Source organism: Hyperolius riggenbachi, chromosome 5, assembly GCF_040937935.1.
Source record: "Hyperolius riggenbachi isolate aHypRig1 chromosome 5, aHypRig1.pri, whole genome shotgun sequence".
NCBI classification, from domain to species: domain Eukaryota; kingdom Metazoa; phylum Chordata; class Amphibia; order Anura; family Hyperoliidae; genus Hyperolius; species Hyperolius riggenbachi.
Genome location: NC_090650.1, coordinates 224,263,787 through 224,291,296, shown reverse-complemented (window position 1 = coordinate 224,291,296; position 27,510 = coordinate 224,263,787). Strand labels below are relative to the sequence as shown.

The window sequence follows — 27,510 nt, the reverse complement described above, 5'->3', positions numbered from 1 at the left end:
AAAGGGAGTTTAAGATGAGGAGAAAAGTTCAGATAATTGGTCTCTAAGAAGCTACCATAGCTTTTCACAAACTGTATCGGTACATACTGTATATATGGGTGTATTAACCACTTAAGGACTGCAGTCATAAAACCCCTTAAGGACCAGAGCCTTTTTTTCCATTCAGACCACTGCAGCTTTCACGGTTTATTGCTCGGTCATACAACCTACCACCTAAATGAATTTTACCTCCTTTTCTTCTCTCTAATATAGCTTTCTTTTGGTGCTATTTGATTGCTCCTGTGATTTTTACTTTTTATTATATTCATCAAAAAAGACATGAATTTTGGCAAAAAAATGATTTTTTTAACTTTCTGTGCTGACATTTTTCAAATAAAGTAAAATTTCTGTATACATGCAGCGCGAAAAATATGGACAAACATGTTTTTGATAAAAAAAAACCCATTCAGTGTATATTTATTGGTTTGGGTAAAAGTTATAGCGTTTACAAACTATGGTGCAAAAAGTGAATTTTGCCATTTTGAAGCATCTCCGACTTTTCCGAGCACCTGTCATGTTTTATGAGGTGCTAAAATTCCAGGATAGTATAAATATCCCCCAAATGACCCCATTTTGGAAAGAAGACATCCCAAAGTATTCACTGAGAGGCATGGTGAGTTCATAGAAGATTTTATTTTTTGTCACAAGTTAGCGGAAAATGACATTTTGTGACAAAAAAAAAGGAAAAAAAAAAATTCCATTTCTTCTAACTTGCGACAAAAAAAAATGAAATCTGCCACGGACTCACTATGCTCCTCTCTGAATACCTTGAAGTGTCTACTTTCCAAAATGGGGTCATTTATGGGGTGTGTTTACTGTCCTGGCATTTTGGGGGGTGCTAAATTGTAAGCACCCCTGTAAAGTCTAAAGGTGCTCATTGCACTTAGGGCCCCTTAGCACAGTTAGGCTGCAAAAAAGTGCCACACATGTGGTATCGCCGTACTCAGGAGAAGTAGTATAATGTGTTTTGGGGTGTATTTTTACACATACCCATGCTGGGTGGGAGAAATATCTCTGTAAATCACAATTTTTTGATTTTTTTACACACAATTGTCCATTTACAGAGATATTTCTCCCACTCAGCATGGGTATGTGTAAAAATACACCCCGAAACACATCATACTACTTCTCCTGAGTACGGCGATACCACATGTGTGGCACTTTTTTGCACCCCAACTGCGCTAAGGGGCCCAAAGTCCAATGAGTACCTTTAGGATTTCACAGGTCATTTTACGACATTTGGTTTCAAGACTACTCCTCACGGTTTAGGGCCCCTAAAATCCCAGGGCAGTATAGGAACCCCACGAGTGACCCCATTTTAGAAAGAAGACACCCAAAGGTATTCCGTTAGGAGTATGGTGAGTTCATAGGGGATTTTATTTTTTTGTCACAAGTTAGCGGAAATTGATTTTAATTGTTTTTTTTTCACAAAGTGTCATTTTCCGCTAACTTGTGACAAAAAATAAAATCTTCTATGAACTCACCATACTCCTAACTAAATACCTTGGGGTGTCTCCTTTCTAAAATGGGGTTCCTATACTGCCCTGGGATTTTAGGGGCCCTAAACCGTGAGGAGTAGTCTTGAAACCAAATGTCGCAAAATGACCTGTGAAATCTTAAAGGTACTCATTGGACTTTGGGCCCCTTAGCGCAGTTAAGGTGCAAAAAAGTGCCACACATGAGGTATCCCCGTACTCAGGAGAAGTAGTATAATTTGTTTTGCGGTGTATTTCTACACATACCCATGCTGGGTGGGAGAAATATCTCTGTAAATGGACAATTGTGTGTAAAAAAATTAAAAAATTGTGATTTACAGAGATATTTCTCCCACCCAGCATGGGTATGTGTAAAAATACACCCCAAAACACATTATACTACTTCTCCTGAGTACAGCGATACCTCATGTGTGACACTTTTTTAGCAGCCTAGTTGCGCAAAGGGGCCCAAAGTCCAATGAGCACCTTTAGGCTTTACAGGGGTGCTCACAATTTAGCAACCCCCCCACATGCCAGGACCGTGAACAAAGCCCACAAATGACCCCATTTTGGAAAGAAGACACCCCAAGGTATTCCATGAGGGGCATGGTGAGTTCATAGAAAAAAAAATTTTTTGTCATAAGTGAGCGGAAAATGACATTTTGTGAAAAAAAGCATACAACAATTTCTGCTAACTTGTGACAAAAAATAAAATATTCTATGAACTCACCATGCACCTCACGTAATACTTTGGGGTGTCCTCTTTCCAAAATGGCATCATTTGTGGGGTCTGTCCTGGCATTTTAGGGTCTCTGCAATCATTACATGTATGGCCAGTATTAGGAGTTTCTGCTATACTCCTTATTTTGGGCATACAGGTACTGCACTCTGGGCTGAAAGGAAAAATGACAGTCAATCAATCAATCAATGTGGATGAAAAAATATCTGCCAAAAAAATGTGAAAAAAAAAGAGGGGAAGGCGTCTGCCAGGACATAGGAGCTGCCACCCAAAAACGTCCACCCACTCAGCTCGTATGCCCTGGCAAAGCCGATTTATCCATTCACACCGATCGATGTGGATGAACAAATCATTGCCAGAGTTCTTTTTTGATACAAAGTGCTTGCCAAAGCATAGGAGCTCCAACACCACCCCTCAGCTCATATGCCTCGGCAAACGTATCTTTTTTACTGCAGAGGAGAAATCTCGTCCTGCAGCGCTGCATGCACCGACTTGTGTGTAATCTGACAGACACACAATGCTTCTGTCAGGATGCACCATCAGTGCTGCAGCTGGTTGGTCGGTCGGTCGGTCCACCTGGAAGGGTAAAGGATGGAAAAAAGAGAGAAAAACACACACAAAAAAAAACAAGCAAGCAGCAAAGCAATAACTTCATTAACATCAACTTTTATAAACTTTAATGAACATTTTTAACCCAAACATTAACATTGGGAACCAAACATTAACTTTTTTGCTTACCTGTTTTTTTTATTTGTTTTTTTTCTTACCTTTCTGAGGACAAACCTCTCGTCCCCCATGGGACAATATGCAAAGTGCAAATCGCACAGAGATGTGGCGAAGTACATTATGCACTTTGTCCCAAGTGAAAGGAGAGGTTTCTGGCAGCACTGTGTATTAGGGTCTCTGGAAACCTGATGTCTGGGTTCACACTGCATATTGGCGTATCCGGTGGGTCGCACGCACCGCATCGCCCCAAACAGACCTTCAGAGAATACCGCTAGAGTAGCATTCGACAGTAATCGCATTCGGCCTAGTAAGTAACTGCGTCGCCGTAGACTAACATGACTTCCGGGCCGACCCAAATTGCCACAGAAGCCACCCAGTAACGTAGGCATGCACTAGCGTTAAGTCAAGCACTTCCGGCGTAGGGGGGGGGACCGCAAAGTGTGACTTTCGCTAGGCAATTTTCCCTAACGCATCACGCCAGTGTGAAATAGCACAGAGACCCTTGTGTGCCTACTGCTATGTTTGGAGTTCCCTGCTCTCTAAAAGTGTATCTGCTCATGATACCTCTGGAAACACTCCCCTAGGCATAGACCAGGCTGGTCAGGACACATGGGACAGTAAACAGAGGTGTCACGCCTTGTTCCAGCCCTGCTGCAGACACGACAACGTTTTCTTGGGGTGCGTTGATTTGGGCCACACGGAATGGGAAAGGCGTAGTGCCTTTCATGCAGCCGGCTAACTGCATTTTGGGGTTGGGCCACGGCACCTCCTGGATACAGGAGTTCCATAACGATGTCTTCCTGGAATTTAAGGAACGCTCCAGTTCTCCCAGCCTTACTGTAGAGAACAAAGCTGTTGTAAATACCCAATTGAATTAGATAAACAGACACTTTTTTATACCAGCGTCTGGTTTTGCGGGAAACTAAATAGGGCCCTAACATCTGGTCATTGAAGTCCACCCCTCCCATGTAAGCATTATAGTCGTGGACGGCGAGGGGTTTTTCAGTGACCTCAGTTGCCCGTTGAATTTGGACTGTCGTGTCTGTGTGAATGGTGGACAGAAGGTAAACGTCCCTCTTGTCCTTCCATTTCACCGCGAGCAGGTCATCTGTACACAAGGCAGCCCTCTCCCCCCGTGCAAGCCGGGTACTAACGAGCCGTTGGGGGAAGCCCCGGCGACTAGGCCGCACGGTGCCACAGCAGCGGATCCCTTCTATCTTTAAATGCTGATAGAGGGCCACACTTGTGTAGAAGTTGTCCACATAAAGATGGTACCCCTCCTGGAACAAAGGTGACACCAAGTCCCACACAATCTTGCCACTGCTCCCCAGGTAGTCAGGGCATCCGACCGGCTCCAATTTTGAGTCTTTTCCCTCATAGACCCTAAAACCATAAGTATAGCCTGTGGCCCTTTCACAGAGCTTATACAGTTTCACCCCATACCGGGCGCGCTTGCTTGGGATGTACTGTTTGATGCCAAGGCGCCCGGTAAAATGTATGAGGGACTCGTCTACACAAATGTGCTGTTCAGGGGTATAAGCATCTGCAAATTTTGATGACATGTGGTCTATGAGGGGCCGAATTTTGTGGAGCCGGTCATAAGCAGGGTGGTCACTCCGATGACAGGTTGTGTTGTCATTGAAGTGCAGGAAGGGCAGGATCATCTCAAACCGTGTCCTGGACATGATAGCAGAGAACATGGGCAGGTGATATATTGGGCGCGTAGACCAATAAAACCGCAATACATTCAATTTGACTAGACCCATGTTAAGGAGAAGGCCCAAAAAAGTTTTAAGTTCGGAAACTTGGAGTGGTTTCCACCGGTAAGCCTGGGAATAGTACTTATCCGGGTTGTCGGTGATGTATTGTGTGGCATAACGGTTGGTCTCAGCCACAATTAAGTCGTAGAGATCCTCGGTGAAGAACAGATGAAAAAAGTCTAGGGCCGTTACTAGATTATCTGTCTCCACCTGGACTCCAGACTGGGCGGTGAAAGGGGGCAGTACGGGTGCGGCGGAACCAGGGGATTGCCAATTGGGATTTGCCAGCACCTCTGGAAGACTATGGGTAGTACGGGCCCGTTTTCTTGGTGGCTGCGACTCGGGTCTTAATGCACGTGCCACCGAACCAGTTTCAACTTCCCTTCTGGTGCTCACCACTTCACCAGGGTCTACGGAAGTACTGGTGCCAGGTCCAGGAGATGCTGCGCTGCTGGTGTATGCCTCACCATGAAACCTCAGACCAGCACTAGCACCACTCTGCTGCCCTTGAGGCAGATCCTGCGCCACCTGCGGTCCAGTGACATGGGGTGTGGTACGCCTGGCTCTAGCCGGGACCTCAACCTCGTTATCGCTATCGGTCAGCGAGCCACTGCTGTCCACAGGTTCGTACTCTAACCCAGAAGATTCGTCGGATGAGATGTCCCAATCGTCCTCATCCGACTGGGCCATGTACCTGAGAACCTCATCATCGGAATACCTCTTTCTTGCCATGGTGGGCTGCTAAATTTAGGGGGTATTCCTCTGAGACTACCCAGGAAAAAGAGCACCTACCTAGCAAAAGGGAGTACTTGCGGAGCAGAAAGCTGTGGTCACTGAGTTTTGGAAAAAAAAAAATCAAAACTGATCTTTACAGTGCCACAGCTATTGTACAGTGTTTTTTGCAGTGATCAGAAAAAAAATTCTGTCACTGCGGTGGGGCAGGCTGAACGCAAGTGCAGGCGAACGATCAGGCCTGATCGGCAAACACTGCGTTTTTAGTGGATCCTAATGACCCCAATATAGATCTGTGTGCGATCAGTAATGATCACTTACAGATACTATATAGTACCAATGCTGATTAGCGACAGTGATGACGCTAATCAGCGACTAATTAGTGACTGTGGTGCGGTGGGCTGAGCGCTAACTGACACTAACACAGGGGCCTAGCTAACTGGCCTAACTGTTAACACTAGTGATACTAAAAACACTATTTTTAGATCACTAGGATAGTGACCGGGAAGGGGGGGGGGGGGGAATCAGGGGGCAATCAGACAGCAATGGGGGCAATCAAACAATCACAGACAATCAGAGGGCAATCAAGGCAATTACAACACAATTAGAGCCAATAAGAGTGATTAGAGGGCAATCACAGCCAGTCAGTGCAATCAAAGCCAATCGCGGGGCAATCGAAGCCAATCACAATACAATCGAAAACCAATCACGGGACAATCGAAAACCAATCACGGGACAATCGAAGCCAATCACGGGACAATCGAAGCCAATCACGGGACAATCGAAGCCAATCACGGGACAATCGAAGCCAATCACGGGACAATCGAAGCCAATCACGGGACAATCGAAGCCAATCACGGGACAATCGAAGCCAATCACAGGACAATCGAAGCCAATCACAGGACAATCAAAAACCAATCACGGGACAATCTAAGTCAGTCACAGGGCAATTGAGACAATTGGAGCCAATCAAAGCACAATCAAGCGTTACAGACAGGAGATTAGATATACACAATGGCAGGGGGGTGATCTAGGGCAGGGTGGAGTGATCAGAGGGAGATATAAGGGCAGGGGGGAGGGTGATCAGGAGCCTGCAGTGACAGGTGGTGACGGGGTGATTGATAGGTGATCGGTAGGTAATTACAGAGGAGAAAATAAGCAAGCAATGCACTGGCGGGGGGTCTGTGGGCGATCTGAGGGTTCGGGTGGGTGATTGGGTGCCCGCAAGGGGCAGATTAGGGTCTAATCTGATGGGTAGCAGTGACACAGGGGGTGACGGGGTGATTGATAGGTGATCAGAAGGTAATTACAGGGTAGAATATATGCAAGCAATGCACTGGCAAGTTGATCAGAGGGGGTCTCAGGGCAATCTGAGGGGGTGGGCGGGTGATTGGGTGCCCAAAAGGGGCAGACTAGGGACTGATCTGATGGGTAGCAGTGACAGGGGGTGATTGATGGGTGATTGATGGGTGATCAGTAGGTGTTTAGAGGAGAGAAAAGATGTAAACAATGCACTTGGTAGGTGTTATGAGGGTGGGCCTGTGGGCGATCTGAGCGTGTGGGTGGGTGATCAGATGCCCGCAAAGGGCAGGTTAGGGTCTAATCTGATGGGTGGCAGTGACAGGTGATGACAGGGGGTGATCGATGGGTGATTGACAGGTGATTGACAGGTGATTACAGAGAATAGCTGTATACAGTACAGGGGGGGGGGAGGTCTGGGGGGGGGGTCTGGGGAGGATCTGAGGGTGTGGGGGGGGTGATCAGGCGCCCCCAGGGGGAAGTTTAGGACCTGATCTAAAAGATAGCGTTGACAGTTAGTGACAGAGGGTGATTGATAGGTGATTAGGGGGGTGATTGGGTGCAAACAGTGCTGTCAGGGGGTGGGCAGGGGGGGATCTGATGGGTGCTGTGGGCGATTAGTGTGCAGGGGGGGCAGGATCAGTGTGCTGGCATTTGGACTCACAGTGCTGCCTTCCTCTCTGGTGGTCGATCGAGCGCTGTGACCACCAGGGAGGAGGCAGCGTGTATAATACGCTTTGTTTACCTAACAAAGCGTATTATACACTTTCAATTGGCCATTTCAAAAAGTTGCAACCCGCCGGCGCTGCTGATTGGCCGGCGGGTTGACGTCACATGTGGGCGGAGCCTAATGCCGGCGATGCGCGCGCAATCTGCGCGCGCGATCGCCCGCAATCCCCTCCCCCAGGACCCGACGCCATTCTGCGTTACGTGGTCCTGGGGCTGCCACTTTGCCGCCGCCAATATGAAGTAGGCGATCGGCAAGTGGTTAAGCAAAACAGACAAACTCCAAAGGCAACAAACACTTTACCCACAGATTATTTATTCTGTGTTAATCATTACTTGAACTTTAAAGGTTTCCTTTAAGTGGAACTCAGCAGAATGGAGCTGCTGACTTTAGGAAAAAGTCGCCCTGTGTAATACAATGTAACTATGGAAAGATGGATATCATTTTAAAGCTCTCTTTCTCCTCTTTCTGACGACCCCTAAATCGTCTCCCTACGCCTTTTAGTTTTCTCTATTTTCGCGATCGAAATCGCGGCTGCGGCAATTTATATATCATTGGAAAGAGGAGAAAGAGAGCTTTAAAATGATATGCATCTTTCCATAGTTTCTGCTCGGAGTCCCTTTAAAACCTTGTTATTTTTGATAATATTGCTGTTGGTGGTATCTTTTCTCATGATTTACCTTTTCGTTCTATAAAGCTGCAAGGTTAACTTTAGACTCTGAATTGTAGCTTACAGTAGATATTCTTGTAGAAAAATGTACAAAGTTCATTTACAGCGCATGACATGTTTTTATTGGCCTTGCTGTTGTACTGACAGGTTTGTTGTAACCTGAATATAAAATAGGAGCTGCTTCTATCTACTGAGGAGATCACATCATGAATATTTCAGTGGACAGCTGTAATTAAATAATGAATCCTTGGAGGTTTTATATAAATGTCTGGTTGAATCAAAGTGGATTTACCTACCTACATTCAACTGTACTCAGCAATATGTTGGCCTTTATAAAGCACTGGCTGGTGAATATTGACACTTTAAGGTATGCTGCTTAAATATAAGATTAATTTGTACTTGGAAAATAGAGTAGAATAAGTGTGCATAGGAGTTCTGCAGACTTTTGTAGAAAAGCAGCCTAGCAAAGTCACAGCTGTAACATATGCACAGATTTGAATGTAATAAATTGTTGGGAATCATACCTATTGCAATGCTTGCCCTTTGCTTGTTGATGTGTTCCTAATGTGCTAGTTCAGTAGCATGACCTGTACACCCCCACTTATGCTGCAGATCTTTGGTTTGTATAAAGCACTCAAAAGAAGGTTTGACTGTTTGGATAGCAACTTTGTTTGGAAAGTTAAGTTTTGTTTTACCTGGCAAATGGGCAAATGTTACTTTTGGTATTTTATGAATATAATGTTTTTGAAATCACCTTTTTGGTATTTTATGAATGAGGTTTTTGAAATCACCTTTTGGCATGAAAACCATGACATATCCAGATGCGGAGTCGTCTTCTCTGCAGGGTTGCATATACATTAATGTGTTACAAATATACTACAACATACTTGTTACTACTATACTTAATAAATGTTCCTTATATACTCGTGTGTGTGTGTGTGTGTGTGTGTATATATATATATATATATATATATATATATATATATGCTAGTATATACTTACAGACTGGTGAATGATGACACATAGGCAATTTAAACATCTATATACACAAAAGGGAAACAAACATGGGTGATATCACTATCTATTATTGGACTTGTTTTCATACATGCATATATACTATATACATACCACCATTTATACTACTTTATTATACTCTGGCACCACAATAATAACCATAATTGGCCTTAATCTGTGATAGGGCCATAAATTATGGCCATGGTAGGGATTAGATTGTGAGCTTCTGTGAGGTACAGTTAATGCTTCGGAAGATGCCAGCTTTATATAAATACACAATGATGTACAGCCTATTTATACACGTATCAGCCAGTACATTAAACAGGCACAATTATTCAATATGGCCACTTTTATGGTAATTTTATTATATCTATATATTGCTTTATATTGGTATGTAGCCCCAAGTGATGCTTAGCATTGGCTTATTAGCTATGAGTTTCAGAGCATTCTGGGAGACCGGGTATCTTTTGTACTGGCTTCAAAGTTCTCAAAAACAAACATTTCACATAGCTACAGGTGACAGGACTAAAGATGTCACCACTTGTGATATCATGGTCCTGACTGTTTGCTCTCTGTGAACCTCATTGCATTGTGAGAATTACTACCTTTTTCCAACCGCCAAGCAAGCAATATTTCCCTCTGTGCATAGAACTCTCAGTAACAAACATTCTGTACAGATCACCTGGCAGAACTAAAGATGGCACCACCAGTAATATATTTCAGAATGTAAATCAGGAAGAGGAGAGATTTTACAATTTGAAACCATGACTAAATCTATAAATTAATATTTTAAAAATAAGCAATTTTATTCATTGTTATGTTCAATACAGTTACTTTTTAGCTCTTTAGTGTAACTGTCAGGCATAAAATCAAAAATCCGTTATTTATATCTGGTAAACAAGTAATAAGGATGCTAACTAGGCAATCTAAAAGTTAAAAATCACTCTTGCTTTTCTTATTTGGCACATCTGCCACACAAAGGAAGTTGCAGGGCATGCTGGGTTTTCTTTTTTTCTTATTTACTTTCCCCACAGACATAACTAATGCAGCCTGATTGGCTGAAGCCTTTTTCCCTCCTTTTTTCCCCTCCGACACCACTGTTCCTCTCTGGCCCATATTTCTCATGCTGAGACAATGCACTTTCTACTGAATAGCTGGGTGGGAGTGTCTGAAGACTGGGAGGAGGGCGGGCACTGATGCACAGAGTAAAGGAGGAAATTGTCAGGATTGGCTTCAAGATAGAGTAAACATGGAAAATCCTAAGGATTTTCTCTTTTTGTACTATAGAAAAAGCAGTAAAATCAAGATGTGGACAGTGCAATACAGTACATATGTTATGTAAGTAGAGCAAGTATTTATCTACTTTTATATGTTGTTTTTTTCTAAGATAGTATGGCTGACAGCTGTAAGTTGCAAGGATGTGACTTCTTCATGCACATGCCACAGATGCACACCTGTGCTGGGAATACACGGCTCGATTCTGAGCCATTTAGATGGCTCAATAGATAATTTCCGACACGTCCGTTCTCCCTCCCGATCGTTTCGCCGCTCAATTCTGCATTGAAGATAAGAGAATCTCCTGCAGAATCGAGCGGGTTTTCAATCGAGTGGCAAAATCGAGCCGTGTATGTCCCGCATTAGATCGAAAATTGGGGAATTAGTAGGCCAAAAATTGCGATTTGCTCCATGGTCCAGTTTCCGACACTCGTGTGTCCTTCTCTCCCCACGTGCATCAGTCAATGAGTCCTTATGACCACTTTTGGTAGTTACTAACCACTATATATAGGGAACACCTGATGTCTTGAAGAATGCCTGACTCAGTTGTCTAGCTGTCACAATGTGGCCCTTCTCAGAGTCTCTCAGGTCCTTATTATTTTTTTTACCCATTTTTCTTGCTAACACATCCCTGTTGAGAATGGATTGTTAATTTGCTACCTAATATACTCCACCCCTTGACTGGTACCATTGTAACCAGATAATCAGTGTTATTCACTTAACCTCTCAGTGGTTTTAAAGGACACCTGAACTAAGAGAGATATGGAACATGCCCTATTTATTTCCTTTTAATCAAGTCACAGCCAAAAGAACGACAGTTTTCGCAAGGCGATCATTACTGGTGCTCAAATAGTTCTCTGGGGAAAAAAAATCAAACTCCTTTATACTGGCCACATGTTAAATGCAATCAAATTTCCTTCTTTGAAAATGATCACATACATAAGAAATCAAAGCACAATCTGTGGAATGATCAATTTAATGTGCTTGCTTTAATCAGATGTAATCACATTAACAGAAAAGCCTGAAAATATGAATCTTTTTGAGGCGCTCATGAAGTAAACAGATTTGTCATTTTGTTTGCAGTCTTTTCAGTTGTATGAAATGATCACATTAAAATCTATGCATCTACAGCCAACTTCGCAGTAATCTACAGGGAACAAGGCTGAGTAAATCATTTTGCAGTTTATTATGTATCTTTTTAATCTTGTCATTTCAAGGTAAAGTAGGAATCATTGCTTTCAATGAATATGTATGCGATGAAGCCTTTCTTATGCACACTATGCAGTTTATGAATGCTGATTACTGAGATTCATGAATTTTGAGATTTGGCCCAGAGTGAATTAATTGGGAAAAGAATGTAAAACCTTCACCTGGTGACGAGCAGGTTTCCATGAAGCACGTCTTTTTGCCTGATTCACATTGATCTACAAACAGAATGTCAGTGAGCTGCAATCAGCTGTTTTTTTTTTTGTTTTTTTTTTGTTTTTTTTAATAAGGGGGAAGCTAGCTGAGAGTCGTGATGTTTTCAGAAAGGCCCACCATACCTGCAATGTAGGCAGATGATGCCTGTCTAAAGACTTTGACAAATTCATCATTAAGGAAATGTGGCTTTTTTAATAGGGACAAGACCACTTAAAGAAACACTGAAGCGAAAAAAGTGACCCTTAAAAAATATATAAAAATATAAGGTGACCCTTAAAAAGAAAAAACAAAACCACATTGAAAGTCGACTCCAACGGCTTTAAGAATCTCTGCAAGACAACTCCTTTTGGGAGACCTGGAAGCAAATTGGCAAAAAACCCAAACAAATTAATCAGCACATCCAAAATGGCCAAGCCTGGCTACAATACTTCAAAGACCTATACAGAGATATTCCTATAAACAAACTCAGCTCAGAACAAGCACAAGTAATGAACAAATTAAAGAACCTGGAGGAGAAGGTGAAAGTTTTTAAAAACCTACTCAATACACCTTTCACATTGGAGGAAATAAAAGAGAAGATAAAACTCATGCAAGGCAAAAAAGCTAGTGGCAGACGGAATCCTATCAGAAATGATCATATCTGGCGCCCCAGAAATCCATGCTGCAATATGGAAACTATTCAATCTGGCCCTGTACTCTGGTCACTTTCCTGAAATCTGGAATGAAGGACTCATAACTCCTATTTATAAGAGTGGAGATCGCTATGACCCAGCCAACTACAGAGGCATCTGTGTAAGCAGCACACTGGGAAAACTGTTCAACAGCATCCTGAATAAGAGAATCCTCACCTTTCTCACCCAGCACAATGTTTTCAGTAAAATTCAAGCAGGATTTGCACCGAACCATCGCACCACAGACCACATCTACACCCTGCACACCCTTATAAAGCACCATGTACACAGACGAAGAAAGGGGAAAATATTTGCCTGCTTTGTGGACTTTAAAAAGGCTTTTGACTCAGTGTGGCACCCAGGTTTGTACCTGAGACTCCTAGAGAGCGGAATAGGAGGGAAAACCTCATCAAGAGCTCATACACTGGGAACAGTTGCAATGTGAAAGTGAATGGGAAAAGAACACCTTTCTTCCCCTAGGGTCTGGGGTCACGATGGTGCAGAAGCAGCTCTGTGCAGAGAAAGCACTGATTGGCATGGAGGGGGCAGTGGAGAGCCAGTGACAAGGCTCTGATAGGCGGGGAAGTGGCATTCCTCTCCTGCAAAGGACGCTCCTTCCCCATTAATTTGCAGAGTTTTTGCAAATCAGCAAATTCCGGAGGGCTGGCAGGGCTCAGTGGGGGCCGAGAGAACATGCCTCTGTGTCCCTTTCCTACATTTAAATACCGCCTCGGGTACACTTTAAGTGGATTACCTGTACTAATAAAATGCCTAGGAGCGGTGTGCATTCATTATTAGCACTAAAGAAGCTCTGCGGTAGAGATTAAAGCTTTTCTAGAACAGAAAAAGGCATCAAGTTGAATTTTCTTTATATTCATTACATATCTTTTATAAGCTGTTCCCTTTTAAAGCTGCGAAAGAAAATTGTATGGGAAAAATTTGTTTTAGTTCTGTTATGTTTCAATTTCCGTCTCAGAAATAAAAAAATGAACCTTGTATTTTGTAGCTTTAGAAGCAGAAGGGATTTAGATGGCAAGCCTAAGCATTATAAGAACAAAGGCAATATTGTTGCTGTTTGTCAGCATGCTTCTGGAATTCCGGTTGTGCCATTCCTCATAGAACTTAGCAGTAAAGCACACAAAGATAATCACTTTGGACAATCTGTCACATTCAGTATAATCAGCTTCACCTCTGTTCTGCTTGGACTGAGGAGTTTGCTGCTAACATTCCAAATATTTCTATTATCAGTATTATCGATTTACATAGTGCCACCATCTTCTTTGGCGCTGTGCTGAGTAAGAGAACAAACCTGGGTACGTACAAATACAGACCTTAGTAGATGGTACAGAAGTGGTAGACTATACAGTATAAGAAGTTACAGTACCTAGCAAGAAGAGAACCCTGACCTTGTAGGGCTTACAATCTACAGGAATGAGGAGGAAACAAGAGGGGGTCATGCATAGTACTCTGATATGGATTTCAGCTGGGCACACATATACTGATTTTCACTTTCAGTTGGTTTTGGCCAGACCAAGACTATTGGATATGTAGGAAAATCATGATTGGGGGGGGAGGCAGAAGCAGTGATGAATTAATGGCTTCATAAGTCTGCATCCAGCAGTACAATGCTTGTGGTTCAATCAACACTCTAGATTTTTGCTGAACTCTGTTGAAATGGATAAGGCGGTATGGTGTCGTAATTGTGATTGGGTGGGCATGGATAGGCTTGGCGTTTTTGGCGTAATCGACTAATGTATCTGTAGCTTTAATTGACTATAGAATGTGTGCTGCACCAACTTCTCAAATTGTGCAATACCACTAAGTTACAACAATTCTTACAAAAAAAGAGAAAATTAAAAAAAAAAAAAAAAAAAGCTGCACCTCTTGTTGAAAGCATACATTAATATTTTATTTCATAACCGAATTCAAACATTAAAGCCATTTAAAGTACGGTAAACCTAAAGCTTGCACAGTATGGATGTGCTTGTTTTAGGTAGTACTTGCCTCCCCGAGGACTTCCAAAGTCTGCACGGAAAAGGGACCAACCCATTACCAGCCAGGTGTACAAAAAAGGATATATTCTTCTGCAAGGCTAGACCCAGTGCTAAGTGTTATGTAGATCTCCACTGCTCAATTAAATAGTGTATTGGCCAAAGGAAGTTAGTGAGGGCATGTTTTGTTTTTTTATCTAGCTCATTATCCAGCTCATTAATTGACAACTAGAAGTTTTTTTTTGCAAGGCTGCTTCCACTTCTAAGACCTCTGCATTGATCTAAAGAAATGGATGGATTTGCAGTAAAAAATCACCCCTTGGTGATTGTGGTGCATTTGAGCAGCTGCTATAAATGAAGATCGCTTGATAAGTGGGGGCTGGAATGGAGTTTATATAAGATTTGCAATTTGCATGTTCTTTGATAGAAGAGAATTGAAGCTGCCATTATTTTGTTCAGTGTAGTAAAAAAAGGAACATTTTAATGCAACTACCAAATTAATATGGATCTTTTATGTTGTTTTTAACTAACCAGTTCTTTTTAAAGAGATCATTATTCATGTTTATATATTTTTTTCACTTTTCTTTTGATCAGCTTTATTTGTTTTTGAGGATAAAATGCAGAACAGTGTAATTTAATTTCAAAGTAGTAAAATTAAGGGACACATTTGTAAAGTAGCACTCAATATGCCAGAAGTATGCTACTTCACTTTGTGTTACTTTAAAAAGAAAACATTGAAGCATGTGAGCTACTGAAGTTTTCAGTGTAAAATATAATTCTCTGTGATCTATGTTCTTTACTAGTAACTCCCTGAACAACAGAAGAACCTTGTCACGTAGAACACCAGAATACATGATAGGATAAGGATCTCCTGACGTTCTCGGTAATTTGACGCTAGTAGGAGGAGCTAGCACTAGCACCAAGTCTAAGCTGGTTTACTGAGGCTACTTTTTTGACCGTTATGAGGTCCTAAAGGCTACAAAGTGGCACTTGCAAAAGTCAATTTCATATCTTATTAAAGCTTGGGGAAGTTATTGCTTATTAGTAGGAGGGCTTTTCAGTTTACTTTATCCCCCTATACATTCCTAGTGGTTTGGGTCACCCGAGCTGCTTGGTTACTCTGTTATATCTTATTAATGAATACACAAATGGACCCCAAAAAACGATTTGCTATATATTAGAATTTATAAAACCCAGATTTTTCAATAGTTTACTTTGTATGCAAAAAAAGCATGAGGATAAAGAGGAACAGGTCATGACACCCCCCCCCCCCCCCTTTTTTTCTTGGTTCTGTTTCATGGTACACGCTGGTTGTTGACTTTACATGGAAATACTGGAATATATTGCAGAAGAGTAATGGAAACCTATGTCCCTGGATCCGTATAGCATTAACTTTTGTCAGGGGTATTCTAAAGCATATTTATTCCTTTACACTATGGTCATTATGGGTTTTTACACATAGAGAAATTGTAAAGAGTACATGTAGCCGTACATCTAGCAATTTTGCATCAAGCGAATTAGGCTACTTTATTGGGTGATCAACTATATCGAATAGTGGCCCACATGCAACAAGCAATATCCTATACAATTCATGTTCAATAATCGATCCAAACAATGCTGTGCCTGCATGCTCTTAACCCAAACATTTTTTTTGGCCAACCAAAATAGTACAACAGTAGCAGATTCCTTTATGATCGACTGTTTTCTTTCATCCTGCTTGATCGACAAATCAACGTAATTCACCCAGATAACGGTCAATTATTGTCTATCGTGCAAACTTGAACACACACATATACAAATCTCTCTCGAGTCGATGAAATTATCAACTTGGTGGTCGATCAGCCTGCCAATTCGCTAGATGTATGACGACCTTAAAGAGAACCTGAACTGAAAATAAAAAGTCTAATTTACCATACACAGGTCATACTTACCTCCTGTGTAGTCTACTCCTCCATCTCTTTCTCCTCTCCTGCGTCCCATTTGTCCACTGTGATCAATGGAAGTCTCCGTCCTCCATTTTAAAAATGGCCATTACCCCATAACAGCTTCCTGGTCAGCACACTGTTAAACTGTAATATCGCCCACATGAGCCATAGGGAAACATGAACATTACCTTGCACATTCAGTTGTAACTGACTGCTGCTGATATATAACTGACAGCAACTGGTATATTTCAGTTCTGACAAATTATAGTCAGAACTGGAAGGGATCACTGTTAGAAGAAAATGGTGAGCTTCTGAGAGGAACTTGCAGTGAGGTTAGTATGTAATATTCATTTGCAGCTACGTCATGTGTTAATTCTAAATAATTTTACTCGCTTCAGGTTCCCTTTAAGGGCGCTTACACGCTTAGTCTGTTGCGGAAATGCACTGCTATTTTTATGAAGCTTTCACATGAACTGTGGCACCACGCCAAATATGGCAGCCTCCATATCCCACTTTCTTTAGTTGCCCTTTAAGCTTCAAAGGCCATGGTGCTCTCCCTTACTGTAATTTACATTGCAACAGTTATATTACAGTATTATCAGTGCTTTGCCCCTGGTCTGTAATATAACTTAAGTTATACTGTATTGCTTACCATCTTAATTTCCTACAAAGTCTAGAATGCAGTATATTCTTAATTAAGAATTGACACCTCTTTTTGCTTTCTTTGTAGCAAGCTCAGAAGACAAAAGATGTAATGGAGGATTTGGAACTGGCTATTCTAAGAACATGTCAGTGCATTACGGAACTGAAACGAGAAGTACGTTTTCTTTGTTTACCCACATTGTGAAATAAAGTTAGTCTGCTATAAATATTTTTTTTTTTTTTTTACCATGTCGAACGTGAAGATAGTTGCCTCAGAATGATGCTTTGGTCTAAAGATGTGCTGTAGAACTCTAGACTTATAAGGTTAAAGTGTAACTCCAGCCACATCTGTCTCTTTAACAGGCATGTCTTATAATCAGAAGTTTCTGGAAGGAGATGCAGACAGATGCTTTAAAGACATAACAAGCATGGATAACAATTTCATAAACTGACATGTAGCGATGGGTGAACATCACTATTTCACGTTCGCAAATTTTACTGTGATAATTGGCGAAACGTATGTTCGCTGCGAGCTCCATTGACTTTAATGACAGGCAGATATTTAAAATCTTCAGGAAATATCTGTATGCATTTTTTAAAGAAATTGTGGCTAAAGGGTGTCCAAAACCCAGGCAGTGGCATGGCGAAGAGGAGTGGATGGCAAAATAATTGCCCAAAAATATGTATTTTATGCAAACCCTTTTTTTTAATTTTTTTTTAAAGAAATTGCATTGACCGCAGATTTTAGAGTTTTTTAAATAGCAACACCACCATACATGCTAGAATCAGCACATTTTCAGGGAATGCTAAGGAGAACAGTGGGAACAAGGAAAAATCTTTTCTTTCTCAAAAGGACATTGTAGTTTTTGAGAAAATCAGTTTTAGGCCTCTTGCACACTGCATGCAATTCTGATTCCGCTTTTTAATCGGTTTTTACATCCGATTCAGTTTTTTAATCTTTATTGCATGCTGCGTTTTTTGATCCGTTTTTCTGTTGAATGTATACAGGGAAAATCGGAATTGAAAATCGGAATCGGAATCGGAAAATGGATTTGCAGTGTGCAGGGAGCCTTAAGGTTAGACTAGGAAAAAAAGTTTCCTTTTCTTGCTTCAAGTTGACACTGCGTGGTTGGGGGGGCAAGTGGGGAGAACAATGCTATCGTCCATTGCTCGGCCGAAGTGATCCGCCGGGACAGATCTGGTTGAGTGGTCGGTGGGAATCTGGTGCGGCCGTACATGTGCTGGAGTCTCGGCAGAGGCGGTCGTTATCATCCCCCTCGCTGGGTTTCATCTGGCATGTGTGCGGGGCTTAACCTGGTCTACTGTGCAGGAGAACAAAACGAAACAATAAGCCAATCTACTATCCTTTCATCTTCCCCAAATCCCATACAAGGTTATATTTGCATCCCATGCCAGGTACCACATACCACACACATCTCACACACAGTGTTTGACCAGATCTGATGTGTGGGAGCAGTTTTCGGACGCTTTTTCCTAAATTGGTGCAGCAATCTCGAGTGATGACAGTGAGGAGGAGCAACATACCATTCCAACACAAGTTTCTTTTTGTGAGCCTTGGGTTTGGTTTAATCAAGTGAACAGACTCTTTTCTTTTCTAGCCAGCACAAGGAAGGGGTGTAGATGCCTCATTTATTTGCACCGGTCTTAAAAAAAAAAATAATAATTTTAATTCTGTATAATCTAGAGTATCATTACAGAATTTGTGTCGGACAAACCTCACATTACATCTTGCACTGGTTGTTCCTAGTTAGGGTTATGGCCCATCCTTGTCTGTCCAGTGCAACAGACTGTTACAACATGAATGGTTCATCCTTTAAAAATGACCTCTGCAGTAAAGTGATGGGATATTTAGTATTAGACAAGGAAAGCAGAATACAGAGTTAAGACAGGAACAGAATGATCCAGAAGCATTAGCCAATTATTATTAAATGGATTTGCATATGGGGACCTCTTGTTGTCTTGAGTCCAGATTTGATTGGACAGTTTTCCCACTTCCAAGACAAATAACATTTATATCACGCTTTTCTCCTGGCGGACTCAAAGCACCAGAGCTGCAGCCACTAGGACGCGCTCTATAGGCAGTGTTAGGGAGACTTGCCAAAGGTCTTTTACTGAATAGGAGCTGGCTTACTGAACAGGCAGAGCCGAGATTCGAACCCTGGGCTTCCATGTAGTATGGGAGCTTACCTACTCAATCTGTTCAAAGTATTTGAAGTCTGTTGGCCCACATGCTACATGGAGGTGGTGAAATTGGCCAGTGATTGGCCAATCAAAATTGAATATGTGTACCAGGCTTAAAGCTGGTGCAGAGGTCATCTTTTACTGCACCTGCACAAGTGCCGCTGTCAATCAAGTCCACGTTGTCCGGGGTGTACTGTGCCGTAGTCCTGTGCCTGTGCAATACACTCCGGACAACATGGACTTGATTGACAGCGGAGCAGGCGCAGTAAAGGACAACCTTGAGGTCTGCACCGGCGGCGACCCCGGGCTGGCGGCTGAGAGTGGAGCTGGGGTGTTGGACATGTTGGCTGCAAGTTATCAATTTTTAGAGAGAAAGTATCCTCACCGAGCTACAACCACAAATCACACTACAAGTGAAGTTGCAAAAGGCACAAATTTTATTATTGTTCCAAAAACACGAACATACATTAAAAACAGTTTAAAAAGTTCCCCAAATGCTGATTTATAATCAGACCTGCAAAAATTACCCCTAGTATTATATATCAATGGCAGTACACATAATCAAATTCTCAATGGTTTGCCATTTATATCAACAACTGTTTCATTCAAGAGGTGTGTGCCTGCACACCATTAATAAATCAATGCACTATGCCTGGGTAAAAAACCTGTAAAGTGAAAACGCCCATAGTAACCGTGCCAAAAAAAAAAAAATAGCATGGAAGTGCTAGAGATTAGACCTTGCCCTTAGTGAAATGGCTTACCAATGAGATGAGGAGGGTAACCAGGAGCGGGGAGCTGTGCGCTACGTGTATCCTATTTTTGCAGGATGTCTGATTATAATCAGCGTATGGGGAACTTTTTAAACTGTTTTTAATGTATATTCGTGTTTTTGGAACAATAATAAAATGTGTACTTTTTGAAACTTCACTTGTAGTGTGAGTTGTGGTTGTAGCTCGGTGAGGGTACTTTCTCCCTAAAAAATTATAGCTTTCTGTACTTACCCTAGAGCTGGAGTAAAAATATTGGTGCTCAATTTTATGGGTGTTGTCTAATGTTGGCTGTAAGGGGCTGGAGGAAGCCCCAGGTAAGTAGGGAGGGGGTATTTTGCCTAACCTTTCCTTTAAGTGTGTGAGCATTGCAGACTCGGTGTGCTTTTTTACTAGCACTAATTTTACTTTAGTGTGTATCCCTAGGCAGACTGTTTTGATGCAGTTGTTGCTGTTTGGTTACATAAAGGTCTGTCTAAACTTTTCCAAAGTCAGGTAAGGTGAGACATAGCATAGTGTAGTGTAACACTCCAAGGTTAACTGGAAACCAATCACAAATCCAGAATTAGAACAGACATCCAGGCTCCCGATCTCATGCAACTGGATCCATAACGGTTTATTAATATTTAAACTCCATGGCATTTTAGATGGCAGCTCTGTAGGTAGTTTTTGTGCGTGAAAAGTTTACCATGTGTTAAAGTAAAGCAGAGAGTACTTACTGCTATATCACAGTTTTATCAGGCTCATAATAGCATTCTAATTAGATATTTAAATAATCCCTAACGTGGCAGATTTTATTCTTGTATTAAATTATCATAATTACAAAACTCACACCAACAGCAAAGACACTAAGTGCACTCTATCTGCAGCTACAGCCTACAGTGTTTTAAATGAATTTGAGAGTACTTCTCTCCTGTATGGATCTTCAGGCACAAAAGCCTTACAGCATCATTTTCTTACCTAACAATGATCTACTAACAGTTTTAGAGGAGGATGCTAAAATGCTTCACTGGCTTGAAGAGTGAATAGGAGGGACATCTGTAGATTATATCTTTTGTAAAAATAAAAACACAACAAAAAATCAAGTCCCCCCCCCCCTGCCTAGACTACTACTATTTAGCCTAGGCAAAGCCTCCCAAGATGTGCTTTTGTTTAGCAGATGCCAGCTGTCTTAGGCTTCAGACTGCTGCATGAACTGTGCGCTTGTCTGGGTCTGCTGGCCACAAGTGCCTTTAAGCTGCAATTTTATTGCAGCCGAATAGCAGTGTTTGTAACTCCATGCATGTCAGTGTTACCTGGCGGCAAATAACTGTGACCTGTTGTGTTTGAGCGAGTCTGCACTGAGATGTAACTAAGTAGGAGGGCCGCCCTTTCACTGTCCATTGCAGGGTGCTACCGAACTCCTGGCTGGTGCATGGGACGAGCAAAGTGAATTCACTGCCATCACTTTCCTGCGTTAGAGGCCTTAAAGTGAATTAGTATTTTGGGACCCTGGGTAAGGGAAACTTCGTAAATTTCCAGAGCAGGTCCAGGCAAAGTCATATCACCCTTCCCTGCTCTATAATGCTTTGAGTCCTCAACCTTGTTTACAAGTGGTCTTATCAAAGGTGTCAAGACCCAAATATATACAGTAAGGTCTGACAAAGCATGAGCTTCCTCCAAAAATCCCCTTCTCGGGTAATCCACACCATCCGATGGAATAGATTCACTACTGTTAATGGTGACCTCTCACTCCAAGTATTCATACGTGCATAGCTCTCTACTGTCCCTTTTTGTGGAGGGACAGTCCTTCTTTGGGAACTCAATCCCCCTCCGCCCCCTCTTCCTCCCTCACGTATTCTCCTTACAGGACTTATGTACAGCTCTATGTAAATCTATGTACTTTTCTGCTGAAAAATGTGTTTAACTGACTATAAACTTTATTTCCATAATTTAAATTGATACATCTTATTTTTAAATGTTAAAATTAATCAGAACTAATGATGATAGAGAGGACCAGTGGGGTCTGAATTTTTTAAACTTCGTCTTTTGCTTCTGAGTTCTTTCTGGGATCAGAGATTAGGGTTGTGGTGGGGGTGTGATTAGGGATGGTGCAGGGGTGTGTCTTGGTGCCCCTTTTTATGTCAAAAAGTTGGGAGGTATGATATATATGTGGTTCCAGTGTGCTTAAAAAGTATACGTGAACACAACCTTAATAGCACACAATACAGCACTTGCATCATGTGTCCATGTAGTATTTTTCTCCTTATACTCATGATGCAAGGCTTTAAAATCCTCTCCTCTGTGCCATCTGGAAAAGTGTTTTTGCATTTTACGAGAACCTTTGTGAAAAATATGCAAGCATTTTTGCTCATGTCCAATGAAAAGCCTTCTTCAGGCTAATATAATTTAAAGAGAAACCATAACCAAGAATCAAACTTCATCCCAGTCAGTAGCTGATACCCCCTTTTCCTTTTCACAAACGGATCATCAGGGGGGTCTGTATGGCTGAAATTGTTGGGAAACTCCTCCCACAGTGTGATGTCAGGACCATGGTCCTGACATCACACTGTGGGAGCCTTGTTGCATTGTGGGAAGTAACAGCTGTTTAAAGCTGTTTCCAACTGCTAAAAAAGCAAGCAGCATCTCCTTCCATTGACATCACCTGCCAGCAGTAAAACTGTCACCATGTGATAAATGTCAGAATGTAAATCAGGGAGAGGATAGATTTTACAATGGGCAAACACTGACTAAATCATTTATACATAATTATTGTCAAAATGAATCAATTTTTTTAGTAAATTATTTTCACTGGAGTTCCTCTTTAAACCAGTGGCAAATTAGTAAAATGCATAAAAAATCCACATGAGAATGAAGATTCATTGGTTTATAAATATGCAGAGCTGCTCTTTAAAGCATGTCACTTAGGTGTCAGTTACAAAGAAGGTTTTCAAAAGAAGGTCGATAAATCTATAGGTAGGCTTAAAAGTAGTGTGGTTCCAGTTCAGTGTCCCCAAGCTTATAAACTGTAGAAGAGGAAGCAGCAATTATCAGCTGCCAAGTGTGACCATTCTACAGCATAGCAGAGCTGCACTCTCGGAATAGATTTCGGTTTGCTTTTGCTGAAGATGTGTTTTCTCCTGCCAGATCTAAACAGGAAACAAGTGCCAGTCATTAGCTGTGCCACTCAGGAGATAAATATAGTTGAATGTACCCAGGACAGAGCACTCTCCATCCTGAATACAGATAGCACATACAGTCACACATTAGAGCCTTTTGATTCTTTCATTCTGGCAACTGTTGCTTGATTAAATTATTTCCGCAGCATGAAACCATTCCTGTACAACACTGCCTAAATATAAAGCAGAACAGTGACATAAAGAAAAAGGTGCATCCCTTTGGAGAAGCATCTCTTCTTCATAGAAACTCAGTGCCTCAAAGTTTATGATAAAGGTGGCCACCCACATTACGATAAAATGATCCAATTTTATGTCAATTCAATAAATATGATCGGATTTCCCGAAAAAAAAACAAGTTTTTTTTTTTCATTTGACTGAAAAATCCATTCGGATTTCCCATTTGTTTTCAATTTTTATTGATACAGAATGCTGGAAATGTCTCTTCAATTTTTGTAAAGATTGCATGGTGTGTGGTAGATTGTCAGTTTATTAATAAACATACCCTAGCAATTTTCTCAGTTTCCAATCATTTTTATAATAATTGGGGAAAAATTGAACGTGTGTGTGGTACATTGGCCATATTTTTGAAATGTTACAATCAGTCAGAAAAATTGATTGCAATTCTTGAATTCAACAGATATTTATGGTACGGTAAGTATGGTGTGTGGCCACCTTTAGATAGATATTACCGTAGTTTGGCACACAAAACTTGCAGTTTTTAAGGCCTTTTTTTTGCAGTCTCCATCAAGTTAAACCAAAAAAAGGATAAAGAAGCACATTGTGGATGTGGTGCTTCTTGTTGTTTGGTGTTTTGGTTTTTTTCACCATATAAAAGCTTTTTCTAAAAAATTTCACTTCACCTTTCAAAGAGGAACTGTAGTGAAAATGACATAATAAATTAACTTTTTTTTATGAAATGTATTTATAGATTTAGTCAGTGTTTGCCCATTGTAAAACCTTTCCTCTCCCTGATTTACATTCTGACATTTATCACTGGTGGCGACATCTTTAGTTTTGCCAGGTGATCTGTATGGAATGTTCGTTACTGAGAGTTCTCTGCACAGAGGGAGATACTGCTTGCTTGGCAGTTGAAAAAAAGCATGATTTCCCACAATGCAACGAGGTTCACAGACAGCAAACTGTCCGGACCTTGGTCATGACATGACACTGTGGGAGGGGTTTCACCACAATATTAGTTATACCAGACCCCCCCTGATGATCTATTCAAGAAAAGTAAAGTGAGTCAGCTACTGATTGGGATAAAGTTCAGCCCTTGAATAAAGTTCCTCTTTAGGCCTTTTGCACACTGCAAGCGATTCCGATTCAGATTCCGCTTTTTAATCAGTTTTTACATCCGATTCAGATTCCGATTTGCAGTGTGCAGGGAGCAAACTGCAAATCGGAATCTGAATCGGATGTAAAAACTGATTAAAAAGCGGAATCTGAATCGGAATCACTTGCAGTGTGCAAGAGGCCTTAAAGTGATCATGAAGTAAACCTGCAATATAAATTAACTGTATAGTGATTACCGTAAATAAGTATGGGAGTTAATAAGGGTAGTGCCTTCATTCTGGACACTCATCCGCCACTATGTTTCTCCTGGCCATTCAGTTTGTCATGCAGTTGATGCTGAAGAGAAATTCTGTTTTTGTACATGCGCGATTGATATTTACTATATTTATATTTTGTTGAGGGTACACTCCTCTAAAACATAGGAGTGTAAACTCCTCCTGAAGCAGATTAGCGTTTAAATGTTTACATTTGCTTAGGTCTTTGAACTAGCGCTGTAATGTCATTTTCTTTTCTAACGTATTTCCAGCTTCACAACGCTGCTACAACCCTTGCAACAGACTTATTAAAACACCATTCAGACCATATGGTCCTAAAGGCGCTTAAGATTGCTGGTGCAGAAGGAAACTTGGAAGCCGTGGCAGAATTCACCTGTAAGCTTTCGGAGCAGAAGGAACAGCTTGTAGAGGTGAGTTTATGTGCTGACTGTTTCTTTGCAATAATGCATCAGACTGCACAACCTGGGCATGCATGAACATCACCTACAGTATGTACTGAGCACAAAGTTCTACAACCATAAGCTGTAATATGGCAGTGCGCAACCCCATTGGTGCTACAATAACCTCTGCTTTTCTGGGAAGGCTTGCCACAAGATTTTGATGCTAAATAAAAATTGCCAAAACCGGACATACTGTATATTACATCAGACTGGATCATTCAGAAAGAGAAACGGTGAAGATTTGTGGCCAAATTTAAAATGTCATCAACAATTCAGTATAGTAGTATACCATGAAGAACTATCCGCAGCAATAACATAGGAAATATATTTGTAATTTATTACATGAAAATAACACATACTTAGAGATAGATATTGTGAGGCTGATGCACAAGCCACGCCACTAAAAATAGTACCCTACACAAACTCTGTTTGCAAAAAAAAAAAAAATAGTAATAGCTGCAACAGTATATATGATATAATCTAAAAAGCCAACATGTAGAAGATGAATATGAAGATATACTGCACAATACAACCAAGAACAGGGAAATGTCCTGACATGGTTTGTGGGTAATGGCCGGCTGCATCAGAGTACACGTGTAGCTTATGATAGTTCAACAGATGGAGAAAAGAACCCGAAGTGACCATTGGGTTCCATGGGTTCAACAGTAGGGATAGTCAATCAGATGCTAATAATCCTGAGTTGATTCACATTATATGTCAATTATATCTAGTTTGGAAATGAACCATTTAAATTCAGTAGTTTCAGTAGCTGTATTTACCTAAAATTTGCTTCAACTCCGAATTATTAGCATCTCATTGATCATCTCTATTAATAGGCATAAGGACAGTGGTTACACAAGGGAATGGTACACAAACAGTTATCAAGGAACACAGCGGCTGGGTGCAGCATAGCTTCCTTTTTGCAGAGTCAAGGGAGGGGGAAACTTTTATTTTTAAACATTAGTGTTTTTTTTCTTAATAGTTGCAGTAGTGTGGAAAATCTGTAGGAGCAGTAGGAACTTACTTTAGCACTGAGTGGTTTCAACCGTTTATCAAGCTTTTATAGCCAATCCAGTTATGTAGCTTAGGACCTACAGTCCCAGAGCTTTTTAGCGCCCCAGACTATGTTTTAGTTTGACTCATTAAAAGGTTGCAGTGTTTTAGTACAATAGTGCGGTACACAGTTTAAAAAAAATCCAGTGCTGGATCACATTTCCAGAGCTGTGCTGCTACGTCAGCCCCACTGTGTTTATAGGCTGCAATCTGATTTATTGGAAAGAAACACGTTATTAAATCACCAGTGACCTCAGTCTTTTTCCTATTTTAGGCATAAACTTATATTAGACATGTTAGGTAAACGACCTCTGTATAATTTAATATTAGCCAATACCAGCCCCAGAGAAGTATGTGCTAATAATAATGTGACCCTGTATATTTAGGAGCAGTCATATGTCCCAGGTTTCAGAGGATGTTCCCATTTTTGGCAAAGATTTGTAACTTGCTTTCCTAAGTTCACAGAAATTGTGAACCTTATGAGTTATTTTATCACTTCCATTTGCATGAACATAGTTTAAATAATGATACTGGTAATATGGCTAGATTTAGACAAATGGGTCCTAAAAATTCCTATCACAGATAATCCTCCACAAGTCTGAGACTTCTCAATATGATCAATGTAAGACTAAGGAAGCAGGAGGAAATAAATTATATATAAAAGTACAAATTTTATTAATGAACAAAATACAAACACATATATATCTAAATCTATTTAAAATTGACCAGAACACACAGGTGGGCCACCATGTCTAGGCCAGATGAAAAAAATGTAGGGGATCCCCTAAAAAATATTGATAGTGCGCAATCCATCAAATATCTTAATGCAAAAAAGGGGGAAGCGACTCCTAGCAGGTAACATTGAAACAAAAGACCTTGGAGAGAAATATATCATTGGTTTTAAAGGCCAAGTGTCCAGGACCTAAATGGAAAAAGACATCCTAGTAGAAAAGCACAGGTGTATCAGATACTGGCTGTGTTGCTGCAATGTTTTATTGGTTTTAAGGGCCAAGTGTCCAGGACCTAAATGGAAAAAGACATCCTAGTAGAAAAAGCACAGGTGTATCAGATTCCGGCTGTGTTGCTATAATATTGCCAGTGATTTGCACACAAAATAATTGATGTGCAGGTCCACAGGTCAGACAGCTTGCCTGACCTGTGGACCTGCACATCAATTATTTTGTGATAACATATGCAGTAAGACCACCTATTGTG

At 41.2% G+C, this 27,510-nt stretch overlaps 1 protein-coding gene across 5 annotated transcripts in view; it reads left to right on the top strand.

Moving 5' to 3' along the window:
- CTNNAL1 (catenin alpha like 1) overlaps positions 1-27,510 on the top strand; it is a 285,190-nt gene that overhangs the window by 182,718 nt on the left and 74,962 nt on the right. For all 5 annotated transcript variants that reach the window (XM_068236706.1, XM_068236703.1, XM_068236704.1 and 2 more), the window contains 2 exons: positions 17,196-17,282; positions 25,054-25,212. In XM_068236706.1, the coding sequence (XP_068092807.1) occupies positions 17,196-17,282; positions 25,054-25,212 (246 nt within the window). The remainder of the gene's footprint in view (positions 1-17,195; positions 17,283-25,053; positions 25,213-27,510) is intronic.